Below are 26,490 nucleotides of genomic sequence, written 5' to 3' on the forward strand. Positions count from 1 at the left end.
GTCAGTTGGAAATTTACATTGTGAAACAAAACCAGAACAATCCATAAAATCCTGGAATTCCTGGGCCATATTACACTTGCTGGAGTCAACTTGAATGTTAAGGTCACCCAAAATGAAAATCGTATTAAATGAAGGGAAAAGGAATGACAACAATTCCAACAATTTATGAAGAGTTGGACTTTGACGATAAATTAAATAATGAGTGTGTTTGGAGGTGCCAGTTTAAAAACTAAATATTCGAAACATTAATAGCAGGGGTCGTTTGCAGAGTGAGTTTAAGATCGTGATGGTGAATATTTGGAAGGCAACCACCCTGCCAGAAAAACGGGCCTTCTCAACAAAACCAAAACCTGAGCCGGCTACCTGGTTCGCCACATAACAATCATTATGAGAGTGCCACGTTTTGGTCAAGCAAAGGGGAGGTCATGGTTGTGGTCAAGCAAAAAATTGTGTAAAAAGAATGCCTTACCTGAGGGTTACAGAATATTAAGAAGAGCCACCTCAGCAGATGCAATGGTCTGCTAGGGACTCCTGGGCACTGAAAGTGGAATATATAACGACATTTACAGGACTTCAAGCAATCACAACCTGGAAAATAGAACGAAAGCTTTGTTGGCAACTGCTAATTGTCCAAATAATTTGGGAATCGGAGGAACTAGCCCAGCCATAACGGGCAGGGCCTGGCCAGACCCACATTGGATGTAAGGCGGCAGTGTCTCAAGGGGCTGAAGGAATGGTAGAGGGGGGCCATCTGTCCCACCAAGGCCCTGCTGCTGCTCTTCAAGTCCAGGCTCGTGACCTTTTTTTCCCCTCTGCCTATGACAGTCACTTTTTATCTATAAACAATATATACGCTGAATGTTTCTGTACAGCATCTGTTGTATTTCGTTGCTGTTTAAACCCAAATTGCATCGCATTGTACTCGATGTTCTTGAGAACATAATTAGTGCTCGGGCAAAGTTTAATTGCTCCTTGCACTTACGCTACGGAACATACTAATCCACCGTGTAGGCGTGTGACGATGTGTTGGATTGAGCGAAGTCGACATTTATGCTCACGATGCATGCGTTGAACGGTGTATGTAAGAGGAACGTGTGACTTTTGATAATTTTATTCAAATTCTATGGAGATGTCCACTTTAGGCTAATGGAATGCATGAGACAGAACATGCGAGACGAGATGAACAAGATGTTTATCGTGATAACTTGTACATCATAAGCATGGCACGAATGCTACATCAACCTAATGCAAATGAGATGGTGCAAACGAGACACATTATACTGATATATTTTTTTATTGAATCGTGGCATTTCATTAAATCGCGTTGGTAACGAAGTTGTAAGTTCTAGCATCTATACTCCTGACTGCTGCCATTGCTACTCCAACCTTATGGATTACATATGTATCATGACTTCGAGGGTGCACCGACCGATACAGCGGTCATTCCCAAAACGTGGGTCGCTCGCATGTTGTCCCGCCACAGCGACCACCGCGATGGCCGGTATGGGCCACAGCAACACACCCTCCAAGCCGGCAGGCACCACCATGGACGCCAAGCGGGGTCCTTCGGAGGGCCCGCAACAAACGCCTGTCACGGAGCCGGTGAGGGTGAACCGCGCACGGAAGACTCTGCCCAAGCCTACGCCGAGCCAGGTAAACGGGGACGAGCGAGCGGTGTGGCGCTGTGCGATCGCCAAAACGGACGCCCGCGCGCTTATTGCCATTTTCAGTGTGATGGCTTTCCCGTCTGGACCCAACACAAGGTACCGCTCCGGGAAGCAAGCGGACAGAACAAGGAGGCAGCTTCGGTGCCGGCGCCGATGCCGAAGCCGACGCCGATGTCGACGCCGACGCCGATGCCGACGCCGATGCCGACACCGGTGCCGGTGCCGGCAGTTGCAGTGTCGGTGGCAGCCGAGGAGGAGCCCGGAAAGATTAACGAAGTGACGCATGTTCCGCCGACCGGCCAGGGCAGTCAAGCCACCAACATCGATTCGCCCAAAACACCACCAGCACCTCCACCACCACCACCACTGCGGGACCAGGGAGAACACCTCAACTCCGTCAGCCAGATCAGGCAGGGGAACTCAACGCACCTCAACAGCCAGACCAGCCAGGCTAGCCAGCCTGAACAAGGCAGTCAGCCTGGACAAGTTAGCCAGCCTGGACAAGTTAGCCAGCCTGGCCAGGTCAACAAGCCTACCCAAGTCACCCACTCGCATAATTCAAGTAACTTCATCCATCAGGAGCAAAGTGACCAGTCAAACAATGTTCATGCATACAGCCAGCCCACCCAAGGTGATCAGTCAAACAAAGTCAGCCAAAACAGCCTGCCGAGCCAAGTCGGCCAGCCCAACCCTAGCCCGGTGAACCAGCTGAAGCAGGCTAGCCCGACTAGGCAGGCCGTGTCCATCAACAATGGCACCGAGGTGAAGCCGCCCCCTAAGAGCGGCGATGGCGCTCAGGCCTCCAGCGAGGCCGCAGGGGGACCCGGCGGACAGGCCCCCGAAACGCCCCCGTCGGACACCGTCGGCCTCGCGGTGGACGGGAAGGGAGCTGCCACCTCCTCCTCATCGGGTAAGCGAAAGTCGGCAGCCTCGTTGGAAAAGTAAAGTGTTTGGTATTGAGCTGGGATATCCGTTATTTAAGTAATCAATTCCTCGATCATCGGTTCCATTACTGCCACGAGCACGGCCCTGCAACTGCTCGTTCACACCACTGCTAGCAAAAGGGCCTCTACGAGAGAGAGCTTTAGAGAGGTTCTCTCGAGGGTATTTTGGCCTGGGCAAAAGGCCTCCCGTATTGTCTTCCATTGCTTCCTTTCCCATAGACTCCGTTGTCTGTTTGTGTGGCCGTGCCTGCAGCCCCTCGCAAGAGGAAAAGGAAGATGGGGCTGTACAGCTTTGGGCAGAAGAAGAAGGGAAAGCCGATCCGTCAGCGCACGCTGATGGAGATGCTGCAGGGCAAAGTGGCGCAGCCCGAGAGAGATGGACGCGCAGAGGTGTGAGACGGTGCTTGCCAACACTGACGATGAACGCAGAAGTTCTGTGCATCGTTTCTATAGGCAGACACACGTATACACGAAACACGAACAGCCGCCATTCGCCACTGTGGCGGTGATGTCACCACAACGCTTGTGCCAGGTTAGGTGCACTTTGAGGCCATCGCATGATGTGTCAAAGGCTCGCTGACAGGAGGTCATGGAATAGACACAGGTGCCATGGGTTGACTGAGATGACTGGCAGAGGCACCAGCTGTGCCCCCTACTGTGCCAACTTGCTTTGTTTTAGCCACCCGGCGCTCCGCTCTTTATTGTGAGCTTCGCTGCTCTGTCGTCCGCTGTTGTTTGAGGGTGACTGCCTCCAAATGCACAGTAGCGTCCTCCCCACGGACACACACACAAGTCTTCATTATCGCAGCCATCAGAAATGCATTACTATGATTACTATAATTTATAAAAATGGCATGGTTAATTATTTATATATATATTTTTAGTGTGACACACTTGACCAACAATTACCTACTATAATCACCCAGAAATGTCTGTCCGTCCCGCGCGTGACGACAATCCACATGAGGCCCACCCCCCCTCATTAATATTCATGAGGGTGGATTTTTACACTAACGCAAGAGGAAGGTCGAGCTGAATTAAATAATTTATTGCGCAAAGTCGCTTCAAATATGATGTTTCTTTACAGAAAGTGACGGTAAAAAATAAATATATGCAGCCCAGTGCTACATCCGTGCGTGACGTCACTGTAAAAGGCCCCCACGCCCCCTTCATTAATACAGTGGTACCTCGGTATACGTCGTTAATTCGTTCCAGAAGGTAGGACTTATACCGAAAATGACGTATACCAAACGAATTTTTCCCATAAGAAATAAAGGGAAAGGAAATAATCCGTTCCAGAGGAAAATAAATGATATTTTATATGGCATATTATACATTATTGGGGTTGTATAAAAAATGTAGACACTAATGACTAAAATGCATACTGAAGCCACGTGACCAGCGCTGCTTCCAGCTGCGCTGGTCACGTGGCGTGCCTCAACCCCGCACGTCGCGTGCGCCTCGACCCGGGGCTCCACCCTCCATGGGGGCAGCCCGCCGCGCCCCCCGCCCCTCTCCCCCTCTCTCCCACGCCCCCCGCCCCTCTCCCCACGCCACCCCCGGCCCTCTCGCTTTGTTTCAGTCGTGAACGGGCATACGCGGGTACTGTACGCGGTGACTCATCCCAACCCATACAAGTTCTATCAAGCGCAAGACGTCGTATCCCAAGACATTTTCTCTCTCGAAAAAACACGATGTATACCAAATTCGACTTATTCCAAAGCGGTCGTATACCGAGGTTCCACTGTATTCATGCCTGCGTGGAAATTTACACGAACACACAAGAAGTTTGCGCGCTCCACATGCCGCACCCCTCACCTCATGAATAATCATGAGCGGTCGAAGTCACTCCACATGCCGCACCCATCCACAATGACCATGAGGGGAGGACGTCATTATTATTTGTTTCTTTCGGTTAAGTCACGTCTAAAGATAAAGTAATAAATTAAATTAAATAATAGAATGCGACGTTTCGATTGCAACACATGCCGCACCCCTCCCCAATAACCATTAGCAGGTGACGTCACTCCACATGGGGCAACCCCCCTCCCTCATTAATAATCATGAGCTGAACACTTTTTCTATTTAATATTTCAGATTTACTGCAATATACACCCGTCCTTGGACGGGAAAAAAAGCTAGTAGGAATTATGTTAGCCAATCGTGTGGAGCGACAATTACGTCTGGCCAATAAAGATACAGTTTATTGAAAAGTTTGTTTGATAAGCAGCAATTGGTCTACCAGGCACAACCTTGGGGAGTCATGTGGCCTCAGTGCTCTGATTGGCAGTTGCCATTACAATTTCTCACTTGGTGGGAAAGCAGCGATCCGCTTTGTTCAGATTTGGGCAACTGCATTCTTTTTTGTGCAGAAGCTATTACCGGCAACGGTTGCCATATCATTTTACAAGTACATTGTGTCATTTATGGTGACTGATTTTATTGTGTTTACATATCTTTAAAGTCCGATATCTCAGGTTGGTTCTAGACATTTTTAAACATTTTCAGTTTAAAGCCCAGGCCTGCTTTTTCATCGCCACATAAAACTCAATCCTGGGACCAATTGAGATGTCACCACCTTTTTCGCGATCAGGAATGGAACTGGTCACCAGGTTAATACAAATAGAAGGTACAATGGGTATAGAATTCACTTTCTAGAAAGAAAATCTAAATCCCCAGTGAGGCAACGAAATGTTTTATGAGCAGCCTAATCAATTTATATCCAGAGATGGAAAATGTAAATGGATACGTGGCGATTTGTTGCTCTGAATAGAATGAAAGAGAATCTGTAGAACTATTGTGGAGAGGCCAGACAGAAACAGAAAGACCTCTCGGCCGTCGTTGCCAGTATCGTTAACACGTGATTATATTTGTACACGTTGAGTGTATGTGTGGGTACTATTCAATCATATTTGCTGAGTACCTGCCCAGTGGCCTAAAAAACAAGATGGTCAGCAGCTAGAAATGCAAATGTTATAAAAACGAATATGACATGACCGTAGAACTGAGGTCAGAGTGCTGAGTTGATCTGGCACTGTTGAGATCCTGGGTTTAACTCCAGGCAGCTGCCTGTGAATTAAGCTGGGTTCTCAAGTGGAGCAAGTTGATGGTTGCAGCCCTCACACCAATGACTGCACAATTTGATTAATTTAATTTGGCTAAAAGCAGCTCTGGGAATTAGCGGTTTGACTGTCATGTAACGAACATTTCTCTCTGAAGCCAGGCGGGTGGTAAAGTACTGCCCTCTACTGTGTGGAGCAGAGGTCACTTGAAGGGATTGCAAAGATTACTTTGTGATATCTCTTTCCACGGACCATTGAGTTGCACTGCTCTGTGAGATTTCCCAATGGAACCTTCACCCCCCTAACATGACACCACACGACCGTGCCGGCTTTATGGCGCTTGCGGCACCGCTCCGTGTGGCTTTGTGATCGGTGTGGTGCTTCGCGTGTTGTGATGCAGGAGTGTGACCGGGCCTCCGATGGCGAGAGTGACCGAGATATGGCCGACCCCTCGGGCGACGAGACCCAACCACCACTGACGGCGTCTGGTACGGTCGCAGCACCAACGCCAGCCGCACCGCCCCGCCCAGACACCCGCACGGAGCCCTCCCGCCAGTACAACCACGAGGTGGCAACGACTGCAAAAACCGCAACTGTGGCCACAACTGCACCCACGGAACCCGCAACCGCAGAATCTGACAATGAAAATAAATTATCGGCGGTGGGAGCGTCGACTATCGCGTTGAATGCCGTCGGAGGCGACGTGGGGTCGGAGGTCGCAGCTGCTGCTGCAGTGGTGGGAGCAACAGTTGGAGCGAAGAGAAAATTGGATATGGGAGGAGGAGGTGGCAGCGGCGGTGGCAGTGGCGGTGGCAGCGTGGGCTCCCACACATCCCAGGAGTCTCGGTCGGGAGGAGCGCAGTCTCTGGACGGCGATGTTGCAAGCAGCAAGGTGCATTATGTGGAAATGATATTTAAATTTTATGTTTAAGCGGCCGAGAGAACTCAAGAGACCAGGATAGTGAGCTGGGTCATCAAAATGACAAGCAAAACAAAATAAAGTACAACAATAAAGGAAATCTAATTTGGCAAGAATAAATGTCATGTGAGACATCTAAAATATTGCCTAAAAAATACAAATCACCTTGTAATAATACATTCCCTGCAGCGCAAGTTTTCTCGGGCAGATTGTTTAGTCTGAGCAAAGCACAATAAAATTACAGAAACTTTAAGTTAAAATGTTGATTACTATGCTCCTATGTAAATGGCCAAGGATATATGTGTCATTGTCAATTGTAACAACTCCAAGTGTGTCCTTGTCATTTAAAATGTAACTTCCTGTAATTCCCTCCTACTGCTAGGCCCATTTACAGGCCGGTGCTGCACACGCCTTATTTCCTGCACAGGTATAGCTGCCACTGGGAGTCCCCTTAGCTTGGCTGCGGAAGGGAATTGGAATGGTTGAGATGAGATGTGATATATCAGGCGCTTGACTTTCTTTAGACATTTAAGCAAGGGCCCTGTACTTGCAAATCCTTATCTTGTAATCAACGTAATAGTTTTCAGCCCTATGTCAGTCCACTGCTGGATGAGGTCCTGTCCATGCCATGTTGATAATGGGGGTAGGGGTTGTCTGCCCATACTTCACCTCGCTGGTCTTTTGACAGGACATCGACAGCACAATTGGGATTAAACTGGGGAAAAAGACGAATAAGATATTGCATTTAAGACGTAACGCTCTTATGCGCTCTTTCTGTTGCCGTGATCGTGTAGGAGGAGGGCGAGGTGATGGACGGCGACACGGAGGATGACGAAGATGAAGGGGAGGAGTCTGAGAACCACTCGGACGTGGTGAGGAACCTCCTCCACCTCCTCCACCTTGGCGGTGTCGCTCTCAGTGGGCGATGCCTGGCGCACGTCCAGGACGATACCCATTTACAAGTGTGTGCGCGTTCATGTGTGCGTGTGTCAGAGCTCCGGGTCAAGCAGCAAGCGCAAGCGTGCGGGGGGCAAGCAGAAAGGGGGCAACCCTTGGGTGAAGCCCAACCGACGGCGCAGCCGCGTGGAGCGCCAGAAGTACTTGCAGCGCAGCGGGCAGAGTGAGTGCGCAGTTTTGATCGTCCGGGTTTGGCGATTGGCGACGTCGAATCAGGCGGTCGTTTTTATCCTGGGTGTCAGAACTGAGATGGGTCATGCTGGTCCCGAGAGGGGTAGGTGCTGCTACGCCTTCATCAGCCGTTGTCCTCGTGATGGTCATCAGCCATGATTAATCCACAGCTGGATGAAGGCCGCCACAAGCCATCGCCCATCTCTCAGGATCTTACACTGTAACAATTCGTCACGCACCTACACGAGTTTATTTCACTGCTCCATCTCTGCAGCAGATGTCCTCTCGGGCGTGTTCCCTCCTTGGCTGTCATTCCATCGTTAGTCTTCCCCACGGCCATCAACCATTCTAGCCGTGACGTACCCTGCTCAAGCCCATATACGTAACGTTCAGTGTGAAGTCTCCAACACGTCTCACATTTGTTACAGGTATGTCAAAAATCTTGATCGGCGAGTATCCAATTTTAGACTCGTTTTCATGAACAAATTCAAATGCCCAGAGGAACGAAATGATGATCAAATGGATGACACGACTCTTTCTACAAGCCTGTAGCTTAGTATACCCCTTTGTACCTTCCGTGATTTACTGAGGCAATTCTGCTTTGCTTCCAAGTTCTGATGAGATTGGGTGCATTCCACGTCGTTGATGAACGGAAATGGTTTTTATTTTATTGATTTATGTTTATGTAGTGTTTTCAATTTCTTTTGAAACGCAGTTTTTAATAGATGTCTCTTTCTTTTTGCCGTGATTTCTATTTGTTTCTTGTTCGATACTTTTGTCATTTCGTTGACCCAGGTCACGCTTCCAAGTGAGACTCATCCTGGTCTCTTGAGTTCTCAGCTGGTTAAACAAAATAAAGTTGAAACGTGAACTCATTTAGATGGCGTCAACAACTCATTATTACGGAAATATGAATACTTTGCCCGAGCTGTCTGGCTGCTACTGCACCACAACAATCCCTCCTCTCTCTCTTGTCCAGCAGACGCGTCGACGGCGCCGGCCCCGCCGGCCCCGCCAGACGGAGACATCAAGGAGAGCTACACGGCCACGGCGCTCAGGGAGCTGCCTGTGCCGACGCACTCGGTGCTGTCCCCGCACACCAAGGGTGAGCCACCCTGCGCCTTGCACACACAGGGGGGGTGTGCGGGTGTGCTGCGGGTAATCGGCCCTGTGGCACACACACACAGGGGGGATAGTGTGTGTGGTGTGGGTGACCGACATTGTGACACACAAAAGGGTGTGATGTAGATGGTGTGGGTGAACCTCCCTGCGTCACACGCACACACACACAGGGGGGTGGTGGTTTGTCGTGGAGCACCTGCTGGGAGAAGTTCCACAATCTTCTGCCACTGCTTGCAAATTGACCCTTTGCCGAGGGGGAGCCCTCATATTGGAAGTGGTTTTCCGCTGGCTATTTTCCTTGCCCAGCTGGAAACCTAACCTTGACGTACTGGACTCACAAGACAGTCTGAATTTGGCTTGGAGCCAAGCAGGGCCAGGAGGTGCGGGGTTAACAGCTTTCATCGTACGTTTCATCAGTCCGTACACTTGAGAAAGATGAGCAGTGTGGGTGCACAGCCACATCGACCCCATCATTGCTTGTGACATCAGTGGGCACACGGCTCTAGTACCACAGTGGAAACAAAAGTCTGGAGCTCCTGAGCCATACCGGGACTGGTTTCGCATGACCCTGATGCTGCAGCGTGATTGTGGAGTGGGGAAAAAAGGTTTCCCCTGGGCTCCCTTTCCCTCGCTCATCCCTCCCTCCCGTCCGCTCGTCACGCAGAGTCGAGGCGCAGCTCGGACATGGAGGAGGGGCTGCAGGAGTTGCCCCTGTGCAGCTGCCGCATGGAGGCACCCAAGAACCGCGAGATCAGCAAGCTGTCCAGTGGCAAGTGCATGGCCACGGAGAGCACCAATGGGCAGGTGTGTGTGTGCGTGCGTGTGTGCCCAACCTATCGTTATTAAAATTATAGTAAGATTGGTTTTAGCTGTTATTTATCTGGGAAAGGCGCAACAATAGTTTTAAGCAAGGTCCTGATGCGGAGATGTGGTCACTTTCTCTTTAATAAATGTTTTATTTCTCAGTACGTCTGTGTGCACTGATGCTAGTCGTTTCTGTGTTGACATCGGTGCTTTCCATGGTGCCCGGCCAGCTTTTGTGGTTACCCCAGTGGTTTCTGTGGTCGCACCAGCCGGTTACTGTGGTGAGACCTATTGTTACACCAGAGGTTTATATGGTGACTGGCTGGTTTCCGTGGTGACACGGGTGGTTTCCTGGTGACACTGTTTGGTCTCTGTGGTGACACGGGTGGTTTCCGTGGTGATTCCGTCCTGTCTCCTTGGTGACGCGAGCAGTTGACGCGGTGCCTTCGCTCGGTGGCCAAGCAGGAGACGATGCGGCCATCGAGCCGTGTGCAGCTCATGGTGGTGTGCGAGGAGCACCGCGCCAAGATGATGACGCACCACTGCTGCCCGGGGTGCGGCTTCTTCTGCTCCACGGTAGGGTACACGCGTAACGCTCGTGATGCACTGCTCGGGGGTGCAACATAACCATGCCACGACTTCACAAGACCAGTGCTGGTCTCGGTTGATTGCTTGGGCACCTTTCAAATCAGTAGCTGCCATTTTTAAAGGCAGGAAGCCCCTCCCCAACAATTTAGTAGAGGCTACACGTGGAGGAGGATCATTGTCCTTTAACGCTTGCACACTCGGTCTGAACGCATTGATGCCTTCGCTCCCTCTCTCTGTCTGTCCACCTGTCGGTAACGAAATGCGGGAAATTAACTCTGCCAAAGGTAATCCGATGAGAATCACATTTTTTGTGCAAAGTTGCGTTGCTGTTTGGGACTGGCCAAATTGATCAAAGTGTTACGCAACACTTGGTGGCAAACTCATGCTTAATAATAAAACCAACACTAACACAGAATCCTTTTAAGCTAAGGTGATGATGTCACATGGCGTGGGCGTTTCTTCTCCACGACGTAGCTACGGTGTGACGTTATCTTGCGAGGACAAGCGCATGTTGGTATGCGTTGCAGGGTCCGTGTTGCGTACGCTGATTATTCTCGTTTGTATTCATTTTTTTCTCCTGCGTCCGTGTTGCCCCAGGGCACGTTCCTGGAGTGCCAGCCGGACGTAGGCATCTCTCACCGGTTTCACGTGCGCTGCGTGTCGCGCCTCAACGGCTCACTCTACTGCCCGCACTGCGGGGAGGAGGCCTCGTCGGCGCGGGAGGTCACTGTCTCTGCCGCCGACGCCGCTGCCGCTGCCGCCACCATTACTGGCTCGGCAGCGCAGTCCGTGCGGGCCTTCGACAGCCTGCACATGCGCCCCGGCGGCACCAGGTGCAGCGAGAGCGGTGGTGTGGTCGTGGTGGTGCTACGTAGTCGTGTGCAGTGGGACATGTGATAAGTAGCCACAGCTGTTGTGTGTGGTGGGGTGTGGTTGTGTGCGGAGTGGGATGGTCCCGTGTGGGTGCATTGTGGAGCGTGGTGGAACATGGAGGTGTGTGGTGAAGTGTACTGAGATTTGGTTGTGTGTGGTGGGGCGCGATTGTCTATGATAGGGCCCGGTTATGCATAGTTATTGGATGCTGTCAAGTGTGTATACACCTGCCCAGCTCTGAGCTTCTGCATTTTCCCATCGGCAACGTTCACAGAGGACTCCACCGAGTTTCTGTGCTTGAATCTCGCGTGCGTCAATTTCTGTGCCGGCAGCGCGCGTATGCGTCCGGCACCCGAGCCGAGCCGTGCCCAGGCGGCGCCACCGGCCGCAGCCGTGATATCGGCGAGTGCGGCGCCGGCTCCGGCTCCGTCCGGGAGCGAGGGGGAGGCGCCGCTGAGCGAGGGGGAGGTCGCCGGCCCTGCGACGACCCTCAAGAGCGGAGCGGTGATCTCGGCGACTGGGCTGCCCTCGGCCGGCAGCAAGGAGCTCCTGGAGCAGGCGCTCATCACCCTGCACACGGAAAGGTGCCACCTCCCCCTACCTCCGCCCAACTCCATCTCCTCCCTCTTATCTCCTCCCTTTTCCTGCTGCTGCATCTCTCTTCCTCTGCAGTCTCCTCCCACCCCTACTCCTACGCCTCCCTCCTTCCCCCTTTGGTAGTGAGCACGGTGTCGTGCTTGCCAGAGTGAGGAGGCTTCGCAGAGACCGAGAGGAAGGGGAGAGAGTGACTCTTGCCCCAATGATAGGGATTCACCCCGTTATAGTCGTTTGTAGTTTTCACAAGGGGCCACTGTTGCTATACAGTTTCACCCAATTAGATAATTTGTGAGTAGGGTTGGGGGTAGTCATTGCATCTCAAATGAGTTGAATTTCAACAACATTCCCTGCAAGCCTCCACAGATCTCCTCCCCAACAGCACACCACACCTGTGGGTTGTATGCAGCACCAGCCGGGCTTTTCAAAATGGTGGAGTGGTTAAGCAGCACTGATGAGCCTCATTGTTGGGTCAGCAGGTCAAACGTAGTGGAGACGTCTAGAAGTTGTTCTCCTTATGAAAGTCAAACAGACAGTAGACACGTTCCCGTTGACTGCCTGGTGTGTGGATGAGAGATTGTATTGTTTATCGTTGTAAATGTGAAATTCTGTGCCGAGCCCCGGTTTTACCCTCCTCGCGTCTCCCCCACGTCCTGCAGACCCAAGAAACTTCGCTTCAACCCCAAGCAGTTGTACCTGGCGTCACGGCTGGGGGAGCTGCAGAAGGTGCTGCTGATGTTGGGTACGATGCGACGGGGGGGTGGGCGGCTTTGTCAATAGCAGCGCCGGTTAACAACTGGTACGAGCAGTCGATGCGAGTCGATTGATCAACCAACTAGAAGATTGTGATTCACTACCGTTGTTTCTGTAGTTAATTGCGACATGGCCTTGCGTGAGTGCCCGCTGCGGTAGGCAAATGTCAGTGCTGGGAAGACGAAGGTCGGCACGATTCTGTTCATGCGCCATCCACCTCGTGCGCCTTGCCGATCATCATACCTGCTGCTTGGCAGCACTTGCCCCAACAGTCTTGTAAAGGCCAATTGAGGGATCTTTGTGCGCAATTGCGTGTGTGCGCGTGTGTGTGCGTGCAGTGGAGGGACTGGACCCCAATGTGGCCATCGAAGGGCAGAGGAAGAGAACTCCGATGCACGGGGCGGCCGAGAGGGGCCACGTGGAGGTCCTCCACACCCTCGTGCAGGTGGCCTTCGCACGCTCGCCCGCACCAGCTGCACACATGCACACTCGCGCTTTCCCAATTACGTTATCGGTGTTGTGTCATGAGACGAAGGATCCCACTTTGGAACTCTCACAGAGCAGTGGGGACCCTTAGTGCGTTGTGAAACAGCGGATTTCGCAGACCATATTCTGAAGTCCGTTCCAGTAATGTCTGGTACATGCAGTAGGGGGGCGGTGGCACCTACCCACCTTAACTAGTACCGTGTTTTTGTTTTTCTGAATACTTTGCAAGCACGATTGGAAGCATTTGTGCGGTAGCTATGGTTGTTCGTACCGTGGGGGTCACTACTGCTGTCTATAAATATAACAATAGGTTGTACCATTTCTGGCAATAAAAACATGTGTTAAGATGTTATAAAACACCAAACAGAATCGTTTTTCAAGGAATCCTGTCTGCAATAACTACACGCACTTGTGGTGAACATGCAAAAACAAGATGCAAATTACCTTTGGCCTGACAGCTACCAATCGAGGACGAACGTGTGTTGGAATCCTTCACACAATCCACGTGGAGGACGTGATCTTTTGTTGCTTGTTTGTAATCGCAGGCGGGCGGCAACATAGACGCGTGCGACCAGGACCAGAAGACTCCGCTGCTGCAGGCGGCCGAGTCGAACCAGCTTGCGTCGACGCGCTACCTGGTCAAGGCTGGGGCCTACGTGGCTCACAAGGTGGGGATTGAACGGCAGTGCACCAGCGCCTGTCTCTGTTCAGGGGCGTAAACTTTGTGGCACAGTGTGGCACAGTGTGGCACCTGCTTGGTTTTCACAAAGTGTCAGGGCCACGTCTTTGGTTGCTGTTCCGACCGAAAGACCATTTACCATCTTCTGGCCCACCTCGGTGATGGTATTGGTTTTGCCAGGCATTTGACATGGAAGAGCCGTGTGACGGTTACCGATTTATCACGTTGGCTACATCAGGCCTGCTGCTTGGAATCACTCCAAGCATCTTAGCTGCACTAATTGGTTACTCTTGGGTAATATTTTCAACCTCCATAATGTTTTACAATACTTTGTATTTAATCTGCTCACTCACTTTTGTTGCGATGATAAACGCGAGCCCCTAATTTTTTCATGTTCTTATTGGACTCTCGGTAACAAAAGGTTTCCCCAGTGCCGGTTTAGAGATGGGACTAGCCAGAGAGGCGAGCGGTCGAGATCACTCGGCGGCCGGGGTGTGTGCGCTTCCCACTCAAGCTCACGTGGTTCTCGCGTGCGGTGGTCCCACACTTTCTGGGTCGCGCTGTTTCACGCCGCCGTCGCTGGCGCTCTCTCTCTCAGGACGACGAGGGGGCCACCTGCCTGCACCTGGCCGCCAAGAAGGGCAACCTAGAGGTGGTGCAGTACCTGGTGTCCACCGGCAAAGTCAACATCAACTGCCAGGACGACGGCGGCTGGACGCCGATCATCTGGACGGCCGAGTACAAGCACGTGGACGTCGTGAGGCTGCTGCTGTCCCGCGGCGCTGACGTGACGCTGAGGGACAACGTGCGTCCACCGCCCTCCTCGCCGGCCCCGCCGCTAACCAAACTGTCCAATATCCCCGCCGATTTACTCTTTGTCTACTCGCTTCATGTTTGTTCAGCCTCCCCATCAGCCTGTCTGACCACCCTCCTCACCAATCTGTCCCCTCACTGGGTGTCTGCTCATCAGCCCGTCTGCTCACCCCCACCCCTTGCCTCATCTCCCATCCGTGTCTGGTCGCCCACTGTGCGGCGGCCCTCACCATGCGTCGAAACTCGGAGGTTTCGCGTGATGTATGGCCCACAGTGCAACCCCTTTGTCCGTTGTGTTGTCACCTAATGTCGTGGTAATCTTTCAGATTAGCATGTCGGTTTCTTTCTAGATTTGTTAACATAGTAATGCAATCCTGCTACAGGCTCTTTTATTCATGAATAGTTATAAAGAATAATGAAATATAATTGTAATCATTGGTTAATGTTTAAATCCTGTGAAGTCATGACCCCTATTTAAGGTGCCACGGTAATTCTGACTTACTGGATCTTGTCCTGAAGATGCTTTTCGCAGTTTGAAGCGAAACGTTGCGAATTTAAATTGACACCTGTCCACGCCATAGCTCGGTTTGTTCAGCCATGCCGGGTGGTGGAGGGTCTTAACGACACATTTGCTACGACCCGTGCCGTGCGGTGTGTGCGCAGGAGGAGAATATTTGCCTGCACTGGGCGGCGTTTGCCGGCAGCGTGGACATCGCCGAAGAGTTCATCAATGCGCAGTGCGACCTGCACGCGGCCAACCTGCACGGCGACACGCCGCTGCACATTGCCTCCCGCGAGAACCACTACGAGTGTGTCGTGTGAGTGTTCAACGCATCGTCACTGCAAGTGTATGTCACTACGAGTGCGTGGGGAGCAAAGTGGCCACCGGGCGTGGTGCTAGCCAGCGTGGTGCTAGCCAACCGCTCGTTCGTGTGTCGTTCCACTCTTCGTTAGGTGCTACTCGCCTATACACGCCTACAGCACTTGTGTCAGGCTACGCGGGGGATCTTTGTCTTCTGTGTGCAGGCTGCTGCTGGCGCGCGGCGCCAACGTGGACGTGCGCAACAAGGAGGGCGAGACGCCCATGGAGTGCGCCTCCGTCGACTCGACGGTGTGGCTGGCGCTGCAGATGAACCGCAAACTGCGTGAGATCGTGGCCTGCCGGCCCGCTCGCACCGAGCGCATCCTCACCCGGTAGCGCCTCATCTCTCACCCGCTCACCCCTAGCCCGCTCAGCCTGGGACGTACTGCCTAGAGCAGGGGTCGGCAACCAAAATAACAAGAAGAGCCATTTCTTTCCAATTCGGTACAAAATTCAGTATTTCAAGAGCCGCAATGCATCTGAGTACATACTGTACATACGTACATATCGTCAAGAAGCAGCCCGTAAAGAGCCGCATGCGGCTCCGGAGCCGCAGGTTGCCGACCCCTGGCCTAGAGGAAACGGTTTAACTGCACCACAGCGGTGCTTATGTCGTGTCTGGTTGAGCGATTATGTATGAATCGATGTTTGTGGTTACGAGGTTGCTGTGCGTGGTTATGCGTGTATCTCGTACTCGCACGTCACATGCGGTTGTGGTTGCGCACGCCCCAGGGACATTGCGCGTGGCTACGAAAACGTGCCGATCCCGTGCGTGAATGGCGTCGATGAGGAGCCGCCGCCCGCCGACTACAAATACCTGGCCAAGAGCTGCGAGACGTCTCCTATGAACATCGACTGCAACATCACGCACCTGCAGGTACAGACCGTGGGTCGCCCGCCGGCACACCTGGACACATCTGGGCACCACCTGGGCATACCTGGAGCAGGGATTAATTTCAGCCGGGTCTATTCAGTTGAACGATCAGCATATTTAACTCCTTAAATTGGAAATTTGACGAATGAAACCTTAAGTCCCGAGGTGTTGCCAGTTGTAAAGAATATTACTCGTTTGTGAAGTCAACGCGTAGGTTTTGCAGCCAATATTAAGATTCAATATTGACTTTTGGGTTAGGCCATGTAATGATCTGGCCAAGTCCTGTCACCCTCCACCACCCAAAGCTCAATTAATCTGCACCGTGCTGTGCCCGTCCTAGAAAGTCTGCTAGATTTGTCCTTTGTCAAGTTGACGAGATCTTTCGGTGGCCCGGAAATTGTTTCCATGTTCGTCACACCGCATACAGCATACTTCTCACTTTGGCTGTGACTATCCAGCATCCCAGAAGTAATTTGAGTGGAACTTGAAATCCTGACGTTGATGTTACCTGCTTGAGGGCGACCTGGCCTGGCAGGTGGGGAGCACTGCAAAACCGTGCTCTGTCGTACTAGTTCAGGAATCTGATTTCAACTCTTCCTCTCCGATGCAATGGGCGTCCATTTTTGTGCCACCCCCCTTCATACCCTGCCTCTCGCCGTCTGACCTTTTGACCCCTCTGATTGCAGCACTGCAGCTGTGGGGACGATTGCTCGTCCAGCAACTGCCTGTGTGGGCAGCTCAGCATTCGCTGCTGGTACGACAAGGTACGTGCTGCGGACAGCGCACAGGTGCACGCCATGCTTAAGGTCTTCACTCCACCTGGGACCTGTTCACATGTCCCTCTGTCTACCTGTCCCTTTGTCCAACCTGTGTAATTGTCTACATCTCAACCTAATAACTTGCCTGTCGACTTGTGTATCCGTACACCTGTTTACATGTCCATTGTCTACTTGTCCACCTGTGCACCTACAAGCTATCTACCTGTCTGCCAGTGTTTAACAATGAGCTTACGATTGCTGCATTCGGACTGTGGTTTTTATGTCAAGTAGGCATGACGCATTTTATTGACTCATTGATTAAAATTGATATGCAAGTTAGATTTCCAGCCACGGCTAACATCGGTGGCGAGTGATATCTGAACCAGTCCTGGGCCATCCAGCACTTCAGCAACCCGCACTGATGAGCGTGGTGTAGTATTGTCAAACAACCACCATGACCAACACGGCTTGGGGACGCCTTTCATCCCCACAGGGCTGTGAGTGCTTAGCGGTAGAGCGAGTGGCTTGCAATCGGAAGGTTGCGAGTTCAAATCCCGGTTGTGGGGTTGACTCGGCTCATCATCCCTTCAGGGTCGATTAAATAACTACCACTATGTGAAGAAGTCGACAGTGGTCATCCTATGAACATATTCGCCCTCGTCATAGGAACGTAGAATTTCCACGATCGGCTCAGGGCTGTGAACGGGAGATGAGCCCCGATGCCTCGTTGCTGTGCGTGGGGCAGGATGGGAGGCTGCTGCCCGAGTTCAACAAGATTGAGCCGCCACTCATCTTCGAATGCAACCACTCGTGCAGCTGCTGGAGGAGCTGCAAGAACCGGGTGGTGCAGCACGGGATCAGGTGTGTGCAGCGCTCTGGCGTTTATCTGCGGCACACGCGACCAAACAGCGCCCGGCGCACTGGATGTTTGTCTGCAGTTGATTTATTTCTGGTCACCTGGGGCAGGGCCCACTGGCAACTAGACAGCTCTTTGTCAAGGGTGACCTCGGTGGGGAGAAGGGGATTAAAGGGAGGATACAGAAAAATGAAACGTTGAAAATCTAAGAAATAACTGCAAAACAATTTTAAAAGGAAACCCCACCACAGCAGCAGCAGATTAACACTCAAAAACAGCCATTCAGACAGCATTGAAGAGTGAATAAAAATACACAGCGGGTAGCGTGAAAGCAGCTAGCTGTAGATCTATCGCCTTGTTCCGTCGTCAGTTTGGTTTTTACTCTGGGTATCGTGTTTGCCTCCCCCCCCCCCCCACACTCCATCCATCACCACCACCACCGGCATGCAGGGTGCGCATGCAGCTGTACCGCACTGCCAAGATGGGCTGGGGCGTGCGTGCTCTGCAGGACATCCTGCCCGGCACCTTCATCTGCGAGTAAGTGACCGTCCCGCTCCGATCCCCCCCCCCCCCCGCTCGTTAGTCACTGTGCTCGATCTGCTCTCTGCGGCCTTTGCTCGGTTTTCTTCCTCCTGTCGGAGGTCATCACCGTTCCCCCGCAAGGGGAAGATAAAACTCAGCCTGTTTGTGTCGTGTTCATAACGCTTTCCCACTCACGTCGAGAGTGTTTATGAATTGTCGCTCTGTCCGTGCACCTGGCGGGACTGGGCGAGTCTCGGTAACTATCGTAAAGGTGATCCCATATCAATCCAACTTGAGTATAAAGTTCTGCTGCTATTTAGGACTTACCCTGGTAAAGGCGAGGTGGCACGGGGGGACATGGCCAGCTCACGTGGCGTGTGCGTGGCGTGTGCGTGGCGTGTGCGTGGCGTGTGCAGGTACGTGGGCGAGATAATCTCGGATGCCGAGGCGGATGTTCGCGAGGATGACTCGTACCTGTTTGATCTTGACAATAAGGTGTGTGGTGGACAATCGCGCCTCTTCCTCCTCCATCCTCTCCTCCTCATGCACCACCTCCTCCTCCTCATGCACCACCTCCTCCTCATGCACCACCTCCTCCTCATGCACCACCTCCTCCGCATGCACCACCTCTTCGTCCTGCTCTTCCTCCTCTCCCCTCACCTGATATTTAACCATTGCGAGTCTTCCACTTTCCCCACCTTGACCACCCCGCACTGACCGGCTTTGTTCCAGTATGGTAATCTGCTAACGAGTACCGAATACACCCGCTCTGATGCGATCGCAGTGTAACATATTGTGCCACAGTGGGCTGAGTATCAATGAATCGCGCCCTGCGATTAAAAACCTCTTATCCCTCGGTCCGTCCATCCGTCTGTTCCGGCATCGGATCATGTGCGGCGATAGCGAATTGTCCGTCGCTGTCCAGGAGTCGTTATGGTGATGAAATTTGAGAGCGGGGCTCGAGCGATTGTGGCAAGCCTCCGCCCTTTGGTCCGCTCACGGCGCTGGCCGTTAAGCCTTGTGTTGGCGTTTTAAAAGCCACACACGGTGTGATAAAACCTCTCGTCTCTCTGAGAGCTGGAGGGTCATTGTGCAAAGAGCACCGTGATTACCATCTCGAGTGATATCATAATTCGCAAATGATTTGATCGTTTACTGTGAAAAGCCCCACCGAATCTCGACCGTACCAGATACTCGTTTAAGTCAGAGCCGACCTAAGGGAAGCCCAAGTTCGGGCCACGTGCAAATTTCTCATTAAGAATGGCAGTGTTATTTATTTACTCGGGAATAGCCTCAACCAGTCCCAAGACTCGTTCTCGGGAGGCTGCTGATCCATTGGGATGCTCGGCCAATGTATTAAATTCTGTCTTTCGTGTGGGAGGAGAGCAGCAGGGCTTGTTTGAAAGGTTGTGTTTGATGAACGGTGATTGGCCTACACAGCCCACAACCACGGGTGGTCACGTGACCTCTGTCTGCAATCTGATTGATGGAAGTTGCCTTCCCAGCGGTTGAAAAGGGGAAACTGCTATTCGATTTTGTCCAGATTTGGGAAACGGAATCTTTGCGCATCCAAGGGCAGTCCTCGTTCGTTCGTGAGACGCACTGCAGAGAAAGAGGCAACGCGCGGAGGAGGAAGTTATGGCCATTGCCAGTCACGATTATCCTAAGTAATAACGATAACGATCAGTGTTTTCATATTGCAGCATCGTTCATGCAAACTGCACCTTGCAACGCTGCGCAATATTGCAGAGCACTTGGATACATCTTTAGACTTGCTTTTCGCCAACGAGGGTTTATACATGCGGGAGGAAACCTGGCGTTCACTCAGAAAACTCACACGTGCAAGGGGGCCACGCTGTATTCCATGCAGATGGAACGGATAGAGATTAGTGCATGCTTGCTGTACAGCAATTCTGGCAAGGCAGGGTCTGGCACCTCGATGCTCGCACGACTTTCACAACACTTGCGCTGCGATCCACTGCTGCCTCCTGGGTGCTGGATTACAGGCAGCGCCGTGCAGCAGCGTAGCCACCACCTTCCAGGCGCATCTCTCGGGTGCATCACGGCCTCGGTGCGTGGATGTCCGTACTTCACCCCGTGTGCACGTGTGCGAGCAGGACGGAGAGGTGTACTGCATCGACGCGCGGTACTACGGGAACGTGAGCCGCTTCATCAACCACCTGTGCGAGCCCAACCTGGTGCCCGTGCGCGTCTTCATGTCGCACCAGGACCTTCGATTCCCTCGCATCGCCTTCTTCAGCAGCCGCCACGTGCTGGCCGGAGAGGAGCTCGGGTGAGGACACCACGCGCTCGCCGCACTCACCACGCGCTCGCCGCACTCACCACACCCGCCGCGCTCACCACACCCGCCGCGCTCACCACGCTCACCACGCTCACCACACGCTCGCCGCGCTCACCACACCCGCCGCGCTCACCACACCCGCCGCGCTCACCACGCTCACCACGCTCACCACGCTCACCACACCCGCCGCGCTCACCACACCCGCCGCGCTCACCACACCCGCCGCGCTCACCACGCTCACCGCGCTCACCACACCCGCCGCGCTTACCACGCTCACCATACCCGCTGCACTCACCACACGCTAGCCGCGCTTACCATACCCGCCGCGCTCACCATACCCGCCGCGCTCACCATACCCGCCGCGCTCACCATACCCGCCACGCTCACCACGCTCACCACACGCTCGCCGCACTCACCACACCGGCGCGCAGATGCGCCACACGAGCGTAACGTCCCGCTGCGCTAACATCCCATGCTAGCGGAAACCCGCACCACTGTAATGGACGATACTCGGTGAAGTGTAATTGCGTTATGGGAATGTGACCCAATCCCGACGATCTTTGTACTGTGAAAATAATACGTGCAAAATAACAAACAGCCCAGCGTGGTGCTGGCCACCCTCCCCTCGTGTGCTGTGCCGGCCTTCACAGGTGGTACTCGCATAAAAGCACTTGCCCAACAGTCTTAAGGCTATACGGTCTTTGTTTCTGTAGGTTTGACTATGGCGAACGGTTCTGGGACATCAAAAGCCGCTACTTCACGTGCCAGTGCGGCTCGGAGAAATGCAAGCACTCCGCCGAGATGATCGCTCGCCGCCACGCGCAGGCCGAGGCATCCGGCCTGCCGGGTCTCCTGGATGGCAGCGGCGGTGGCACCCCACCGGCCCCACCGCCGCCACCGCCAATCCCCGCCGCCCCCAACCGCGTCGCAGCCACTCAGTCGCCTCCCGTCTTCGGGCCGCAGAGTGAACATTTTGCGAGCGCGCTCAACAACGTGCACACGTACGCGCGCACGGGGTCGCCCGTGAATTCCTACGGGTCGCACAGCACGCACAGCAACCCGCCGCAGCGCCAGCCGCCCGCCACCTCCGCGGCCAGCCCCGGCCACAACGCCCACCCGGCGGCGGCGGCCGTGCTGTCCCCGCCGCCACCGCTTGCCGTGGCCTCCCCTCGCGACGACACTCACCCCACCACCATCGTGCCGCCTCCGCCGCCGCCACCACCACCGCCGCCGCTACCGCCCCTGCACTGAGGGCCGCCCGGCCGTCGAGCCGGCAGGGTGGGCACCGAGGTGGACGCCCCCTCTCCTCCCCGCGTCATCGTCAAAACCCTGCGTCTAGCCCAGACTACTCGTCGTCGCGTGCTCTGCTCAGTGTCACGCGTGTAGCGCAGGGTGGTAGTGGCGTTGGTGGTGGCGGTGCTGGTCGCGGACTTTGGGGCTGGCTCGCTGCCTGCTGCATGTGCTCCGAGTTGAATCCCGCACCCACAGGTGATGTCCTGGGAACTCCAGCTACGGTTAAAGCTCACCGTTGTCTGTGGGTCTTGAACGCTACTCTGCGTTCCAAAGAGCTCTTGCCCCGGGAATTGACACGCATGGCCCCGGGGCCCCTCATACAAGGTCCGCGTGGAGCAGGTGGAGTGGCCAGTCGGGCTGGATCAACTCCACGCCGGAAGCCGGTTCCATTGCTGTGCCCTCCAGAAAGCATCTCCCTCACTCATGTGGGGGTTTAGCTCTATTTGAGGCCTGACCCCCCCCCTCCCCCGTAGGAGTGCACTAACGTGTGGATAGTGTTAGGTTGGACCGGACGGCTTTCGGCGTGAGCTGGGTGTCAGGTCAGTGACGCCCCGCTGCGCCCGCTTGGTGCTACGGTCCCTTGTGCTGCGTTGTTCGTCAGCGAACCGAATGATGCGATTCGCTGGGATTCATTGGTGAGGAGGTGACGGATGGGAGTCACTGGGGGCTCTATCCCCCCCCCCCCCTTCGTGCCCCTCCCCCCGAGTCCTCGTGTCAAACCGGTCGCTTGCGCTCGCAATGAAAGCCGCAGCGCATGCAGAGCGGTTTTACGCATCGGAACCGCTCACGGCTCGTCGAGCAGTATTCGTCCTCTGGAGCGCCACGTTAGAATCCCCCGGTGGGTTCCGCTGAACCCCTCCGGTGACTGCGCCGACCGTTCCAGGAGACGGCCACCCCCCCCCTCCACCCCCCCACAATCACACTCCCCTCTGGCGTGCCCGCATGATGGGTCCGGATTAAATATATTTTGAATCTATTTAATGTTTTTAGGATTTTGGCGACACCAGTGGAGTACCTCCTCTAGCCTGATGGATGACGCAGGGAGCAGCGAATGCTCCCTGCGTTGATGTGGACACCCCCCCCCCTTTTACGCAGTGGGCGTCGATGACGAATGGCACCATTTTATTGCGACGAAGAAGATGGTGACGTATTTTTGTCTCCCCGTGGTGTCGGTGAGGTTTGGTTGGGGCTCGGGCACTGCGGCTAGGGGGTTAGCGATGTGTTTTGGCGGTAAGATCGATGCGAGCTTTTTCGCGTTGCATTACTGCGCCACTTGATCCAGCGCGAGACTGGAGTCGGATTCTGCCTCGGCTCGGATTCTTCTCTCCTGGATTCATTTCCGGAAAGGTTGAGTGGGGCGCAGGGCTAAGGGCAAAGCCCTGACCCCAGCCCCTCCTCATCCTCGTGTGTGTGTATGTGTGCGTGTGTGAGACTTGAGAGCGAATGCTGTGTGCGTGTCATCGTATGTTTGCGACCGACTGTGTGGAGCAGTAGTGCAGTGGGTTAAGACGCTCCACTACAAACCTTGCGACCCGGGTTCGATTCCCACTTCCGGCCATCAGTGAAGATTATCTGAACCGATTCTAAGCCTCCCCTACGTCTACTCGGCCTCAAATGAGTACCTGGTGTGGTGTGTAAACATCTGCACTAGGGAGGCGAAGGCGGCTGGGCGTGGTGCTGGCCACCCACCCCCTGGTCTGCTGTGCCGGCCTTCGTACCCTGCTCGCTTCACAGCACTTGCTCCTACACGGTTAAGGCGACACGGGATATCGTTGTCTTTGTGCGTTTGTAACTGGGAGCGTTCATATGTGATAATCGAGCATGTATGTCCGAGTGTGAGCAACTGTGTGGCGTAATGTTATAATGGGGGGGGAGCTCTGTGTACGTGTCAGGCTGTCTAAGACTGTGTGTAATGAGTGGTGGCGCAATCATTAGCGCGCTGCGACCCCGGCAGCCATTTGATTTCGGGCCACGGCCAACATGGGTGTTGAGTGATCTCTAAACTTATCCTGGGCGGCCCCTAGGTCGATTCATCTTTAAATGAGCACCTGGCAAAATTTGTAAAATGTTAGTACTGCAGACAGAAGGGTGGCCAATTCATGGACAGGGGGCCACACCATCCCATTTTGCTCTGTGCCGGCCTTAATATATTCTCGCAAACAATACTTGTCCACCCGGTCTGTTAAATGCAAGAAGGGGCATGATGGTTTTTATATTTGTGTAGAATACGAGTAAGATACGCTTGCACTGAAGTGTGTGCGTGTTTACGGTAGTTTAGTGGTTAGCGCGCTGCACGGCAAACCCAGCAACCCCAATTTGATTCTCGCTCATGGCCAACACAAGTGACGGATACCTGAACCGGTCCTGGGCCTCCCGTAGGTCGACTCGGCCTCAAATTGTTACCTGGTACGGTGTGTAAACATTGCCACTGGGGAGACAGACAGCCGGGCGCGGTACTGGCCAGCCATGCCTCGTGTCTTGTGTGTCGAGGTATGCGCAGAGTTCGTGAATTTTGCGCTGCGCTCACACCCCTCTGCGCTTGCATCTAGAGCCGTGTTTCCCTGCTGCACGCTCCGCTCACCTTGGCTCTCGTACCGCACGCTGCAACCCAAATGTTGCGTTTCCCAGACGTTTTGAAATCCGGCCTTGGTCGCAGGCGTGGTGACGGCTCTCAGTTGTCCATGCGTCCACACATTCCTGCGCTTTGGCTGATAGGACCTGGTATAAAGATGGGGGGGGGGGGGGGGGGTGCAAAATGAGTAATGAAGCGGTCTGATTTTGTCTGTCGTGAGTTCTACTTTAGGTGGCATCTCCTTTGTCTATTGGGATGAAATATTTTACCAGCATTTTTACTTGACTAAGAATTTAGGGGGGTACTGTGCGATCAGTAGGGGAGACTCGGTCCCCTCCATCACACCCAACCCCGCTTGTGTTCCTAACGTCGTGCAACACTGAAACACGCTTCTGTCAGTTTCACAACTTGGTTGCAAGCAACTGAAATTCTCGTATGTGGACGGCTCTGCAACCGGTTGCGAACAGCAGCGCAACCGGTTGTGATCCGCACGGTGATGTGTAACGAAGTATTTCATCACCATGTGACGCTTTCGCAAACTGTGATTGGTTGTTACAATCCCGAATGACACGCCGTTTCATTTTGTCGCGCACCTACTCGCCCGGATTTGGACACAGCGGTTGCAGGCGATTGATACGATTGCGCGCTGTGGTTTGTGCAACCGTTCGAGATTTTATTGCTGGAGGTTCGTGCGTGTAAGACGGTGGTATTGGTAAGATTCAGGACTCAGCCCAGAGCCAGACCCACTCCGCTGCTAGCTACCCTGTCTGCGTGGACCGGCACTCGGGCGAGCGAGCGAGCCACGGTAAATAGTTTTTGTATGTGCGTATGCATTCTACGATGACATGGCAGGCGCGTGCTGTTGCACAGACATCTGCCGCTTGAATGATCTGGATCTGCAGGCGTTGGTTAATGGTAAAATGTGGATAATGTCACAATTGTTTTAATGTCAATAAAACCCTCACCGATCATTTTACGCCGGCTTGCACGTGACAATGATGTGCCTCAGGGAAGGAAATGCAAATCGCAAGCATTGGAAGGAGTGGCTACACGTGGTGGGTGTGTGGTTCTGGCCACCAACCACAACCACCACACCGTGACAGTGGTGGTGCAAGTGTGTAAGTGGGTGGGTTACTGAGTGACTTGGCAAATGAAATAGTGGCTGAGTGGTTGAGCGAGTGGGTGAGTGAGTGGGAGGGCTGCCACCTCTTCCTAAGACCAACCCGGACATGTTTCTCAGCCAGCAGTCCACTGCAAAGAAATTAAACGCAGCGATCCCGGCACCAGATCTCAATACAAATCGACTCCTGATGCCACTCGGAACAGGCGGTGCCGATCCCCGGACACGTGGCAGCCCAACAGCCCACACGTCACTCCTGCGGCTTGGGGGTGGCTCCTCGACGTGGACACCATTCGTCCTTCCTCCACCACCTTGCCACCTTGTGCCATCGGGTCGAGTACAACCTCTGGTGACATCCACGTGCAGACTCCGACTTCCACACCGCCTCTCTCGAGCTGACTCGTGGGTGGGTTGCTGTGAGGCCAGGAGCGGTGTTCTTGATGTCGTCCATCCACCTCGGAGGTCGACCTCTGCTCCTGCTACTTTCTCCATTCTCAAGAAACACCGATTCCTCTCGTCAAGAGGTCCTCGTGACGTGCCCAAAGTATGTTGATGTATGCTTCACGAATAAGGCCTCGAGTGGAAGAGTGGGACCGATCTCGCTCAGGATGGACAAGTTTGAGTTTGTGGCTGTCCGTGGTGCAGCATTCTTCTCCAGCGCCACATCTCGAATGCGCCAACCCTCTTTCGCTCGCTCAATCTCGGCGTCCACGACACATCCATGTAGGGCAACAGGGAAACATATAGCAGTGTGATACACATTAGGGTGGGTAGAATAATACATAGTGTAATATTAAATGTATAAGGTATAGGGTGGTTTATAGCAATACAGTACAGTATATAATTTAATGTTGGGTTTATCTATGGCAGTATATAGTACGGTGTACGCTCGTGTGATG

General features: G+C 53.5%; 1 protein-coding gene across 1 annotated transcript in view; it reads left to right on the top strand.

Annotated features, from left to right (window-relative positions):
- Positions 1 to 25,447, top strand: part of LOC144724190 (uncharacterized) — a 38,185-nt gene extending 12,738 nt beyond the window's left edge. The window contains exons 5-28 of the mRNA XM_078603105.1: positions 1,484 to 1,653; positions 1,731 to 2,577; positions 2,865 to 3,001; positions 6,074 to 6,565; positions 7,387 to 7,464; positions 7,586 to 7,712; positions 8,703 to 8,825; positions 9,507 to 9,646; positions 10,079 to 10,222; positions 10,832 to 11,067; positions 11,440 to 11,691; positions 12,361 to 12,443; positions 12,793 to 12,899; positions 13,486 to 13,608; positions 14,218 to 14,424; positions 15,096 to 15,250; positions 15,459 to 15,626; positions 16,027 to 16,171; positions 16,855 to 16,932; positions 17,672 to 17,787; positions 18,233 to 18,319; positions 18,721 to 18,799; positions 20,422 to 20,597; positions 21,320 to 25,447. Coding sequence (XP_078459231.1) covers positions 1,484 to 1,653; positions 1,731 to 2,577; positions 2,865 to 3,001; positions 6,074 to 6,565; positions 7,387 to 7,464; positions 7,586 to 7,712; positions 8,703 to 8,825; positions 9,507 to 9,646; positions 10,079 to 10,222; positions 10,832 to 11,067; positions 11,440 to 11,691; positions 12,361 to 12,443; positions 12,793 to 12,899; positions 13,486 to 13,608; positions 14,218 to 14,424; positions 15,096 to 15,250; positions 15,459 to 15,626; positions 16,027 to 16,171; positions 16,855 to 16,932; positions 17,672 to 17,787; positions 18,233 to 18,319; positions 18,721 to 18,799; positions 20,422 to 20,597; positions 21,320 to 21,857 — 4,808 coding nt within the window. The 3' untranslated portion in view covers positions 21,858 to 25,447. The remainder of the gene's footprint in view (positions 1 to 1,483; positions 1,654 to 1,730; positions 2,578 to 2,864; positions 3,002 to 6,073; positions 6,566 to 7,386; positions 7,465 to 7,585; positions 7,713 to 8,702; positions 8,826 to 9,506; positions 9,647 to 10,078; positions 10,223 to 10,831; positions 11,068 to 11,439; positions 11,692 to 12,360; positions 12,444 to 12,792; positions 12,900 to 13,485; positions 13,609 to 14,217; positions 14,425 to 15,095; positions 15,251 to 15,458; positions 15,627 to 16,026; positions 16,172 to 16,854; positions 16,933 to 17,671; positions 17,788 to 18,232; positions 18,320 to 18,720; positions 18,800 to 20,421; positions 20,598 to 21,319) is intronic.
- Positions 25,448 to 26,490: the final 1,043 nt, after the last annotated feature.

Source organism: Lampetra planeri, chromosome 20 (genome assembly GCF_965212315.1).
Source record: "Lampetra planeri chromosome 20, kcLamPlan1.2.h2, whole genome shotgun sequence".
In the NCBI taxonomy this organism is placed as follows: Eukaryota; Metazoa; Chordata; class Hyperoartia; order Petromyzontiformes; family Petromyzontidae; genus Lampetra; species Lampetra planeri.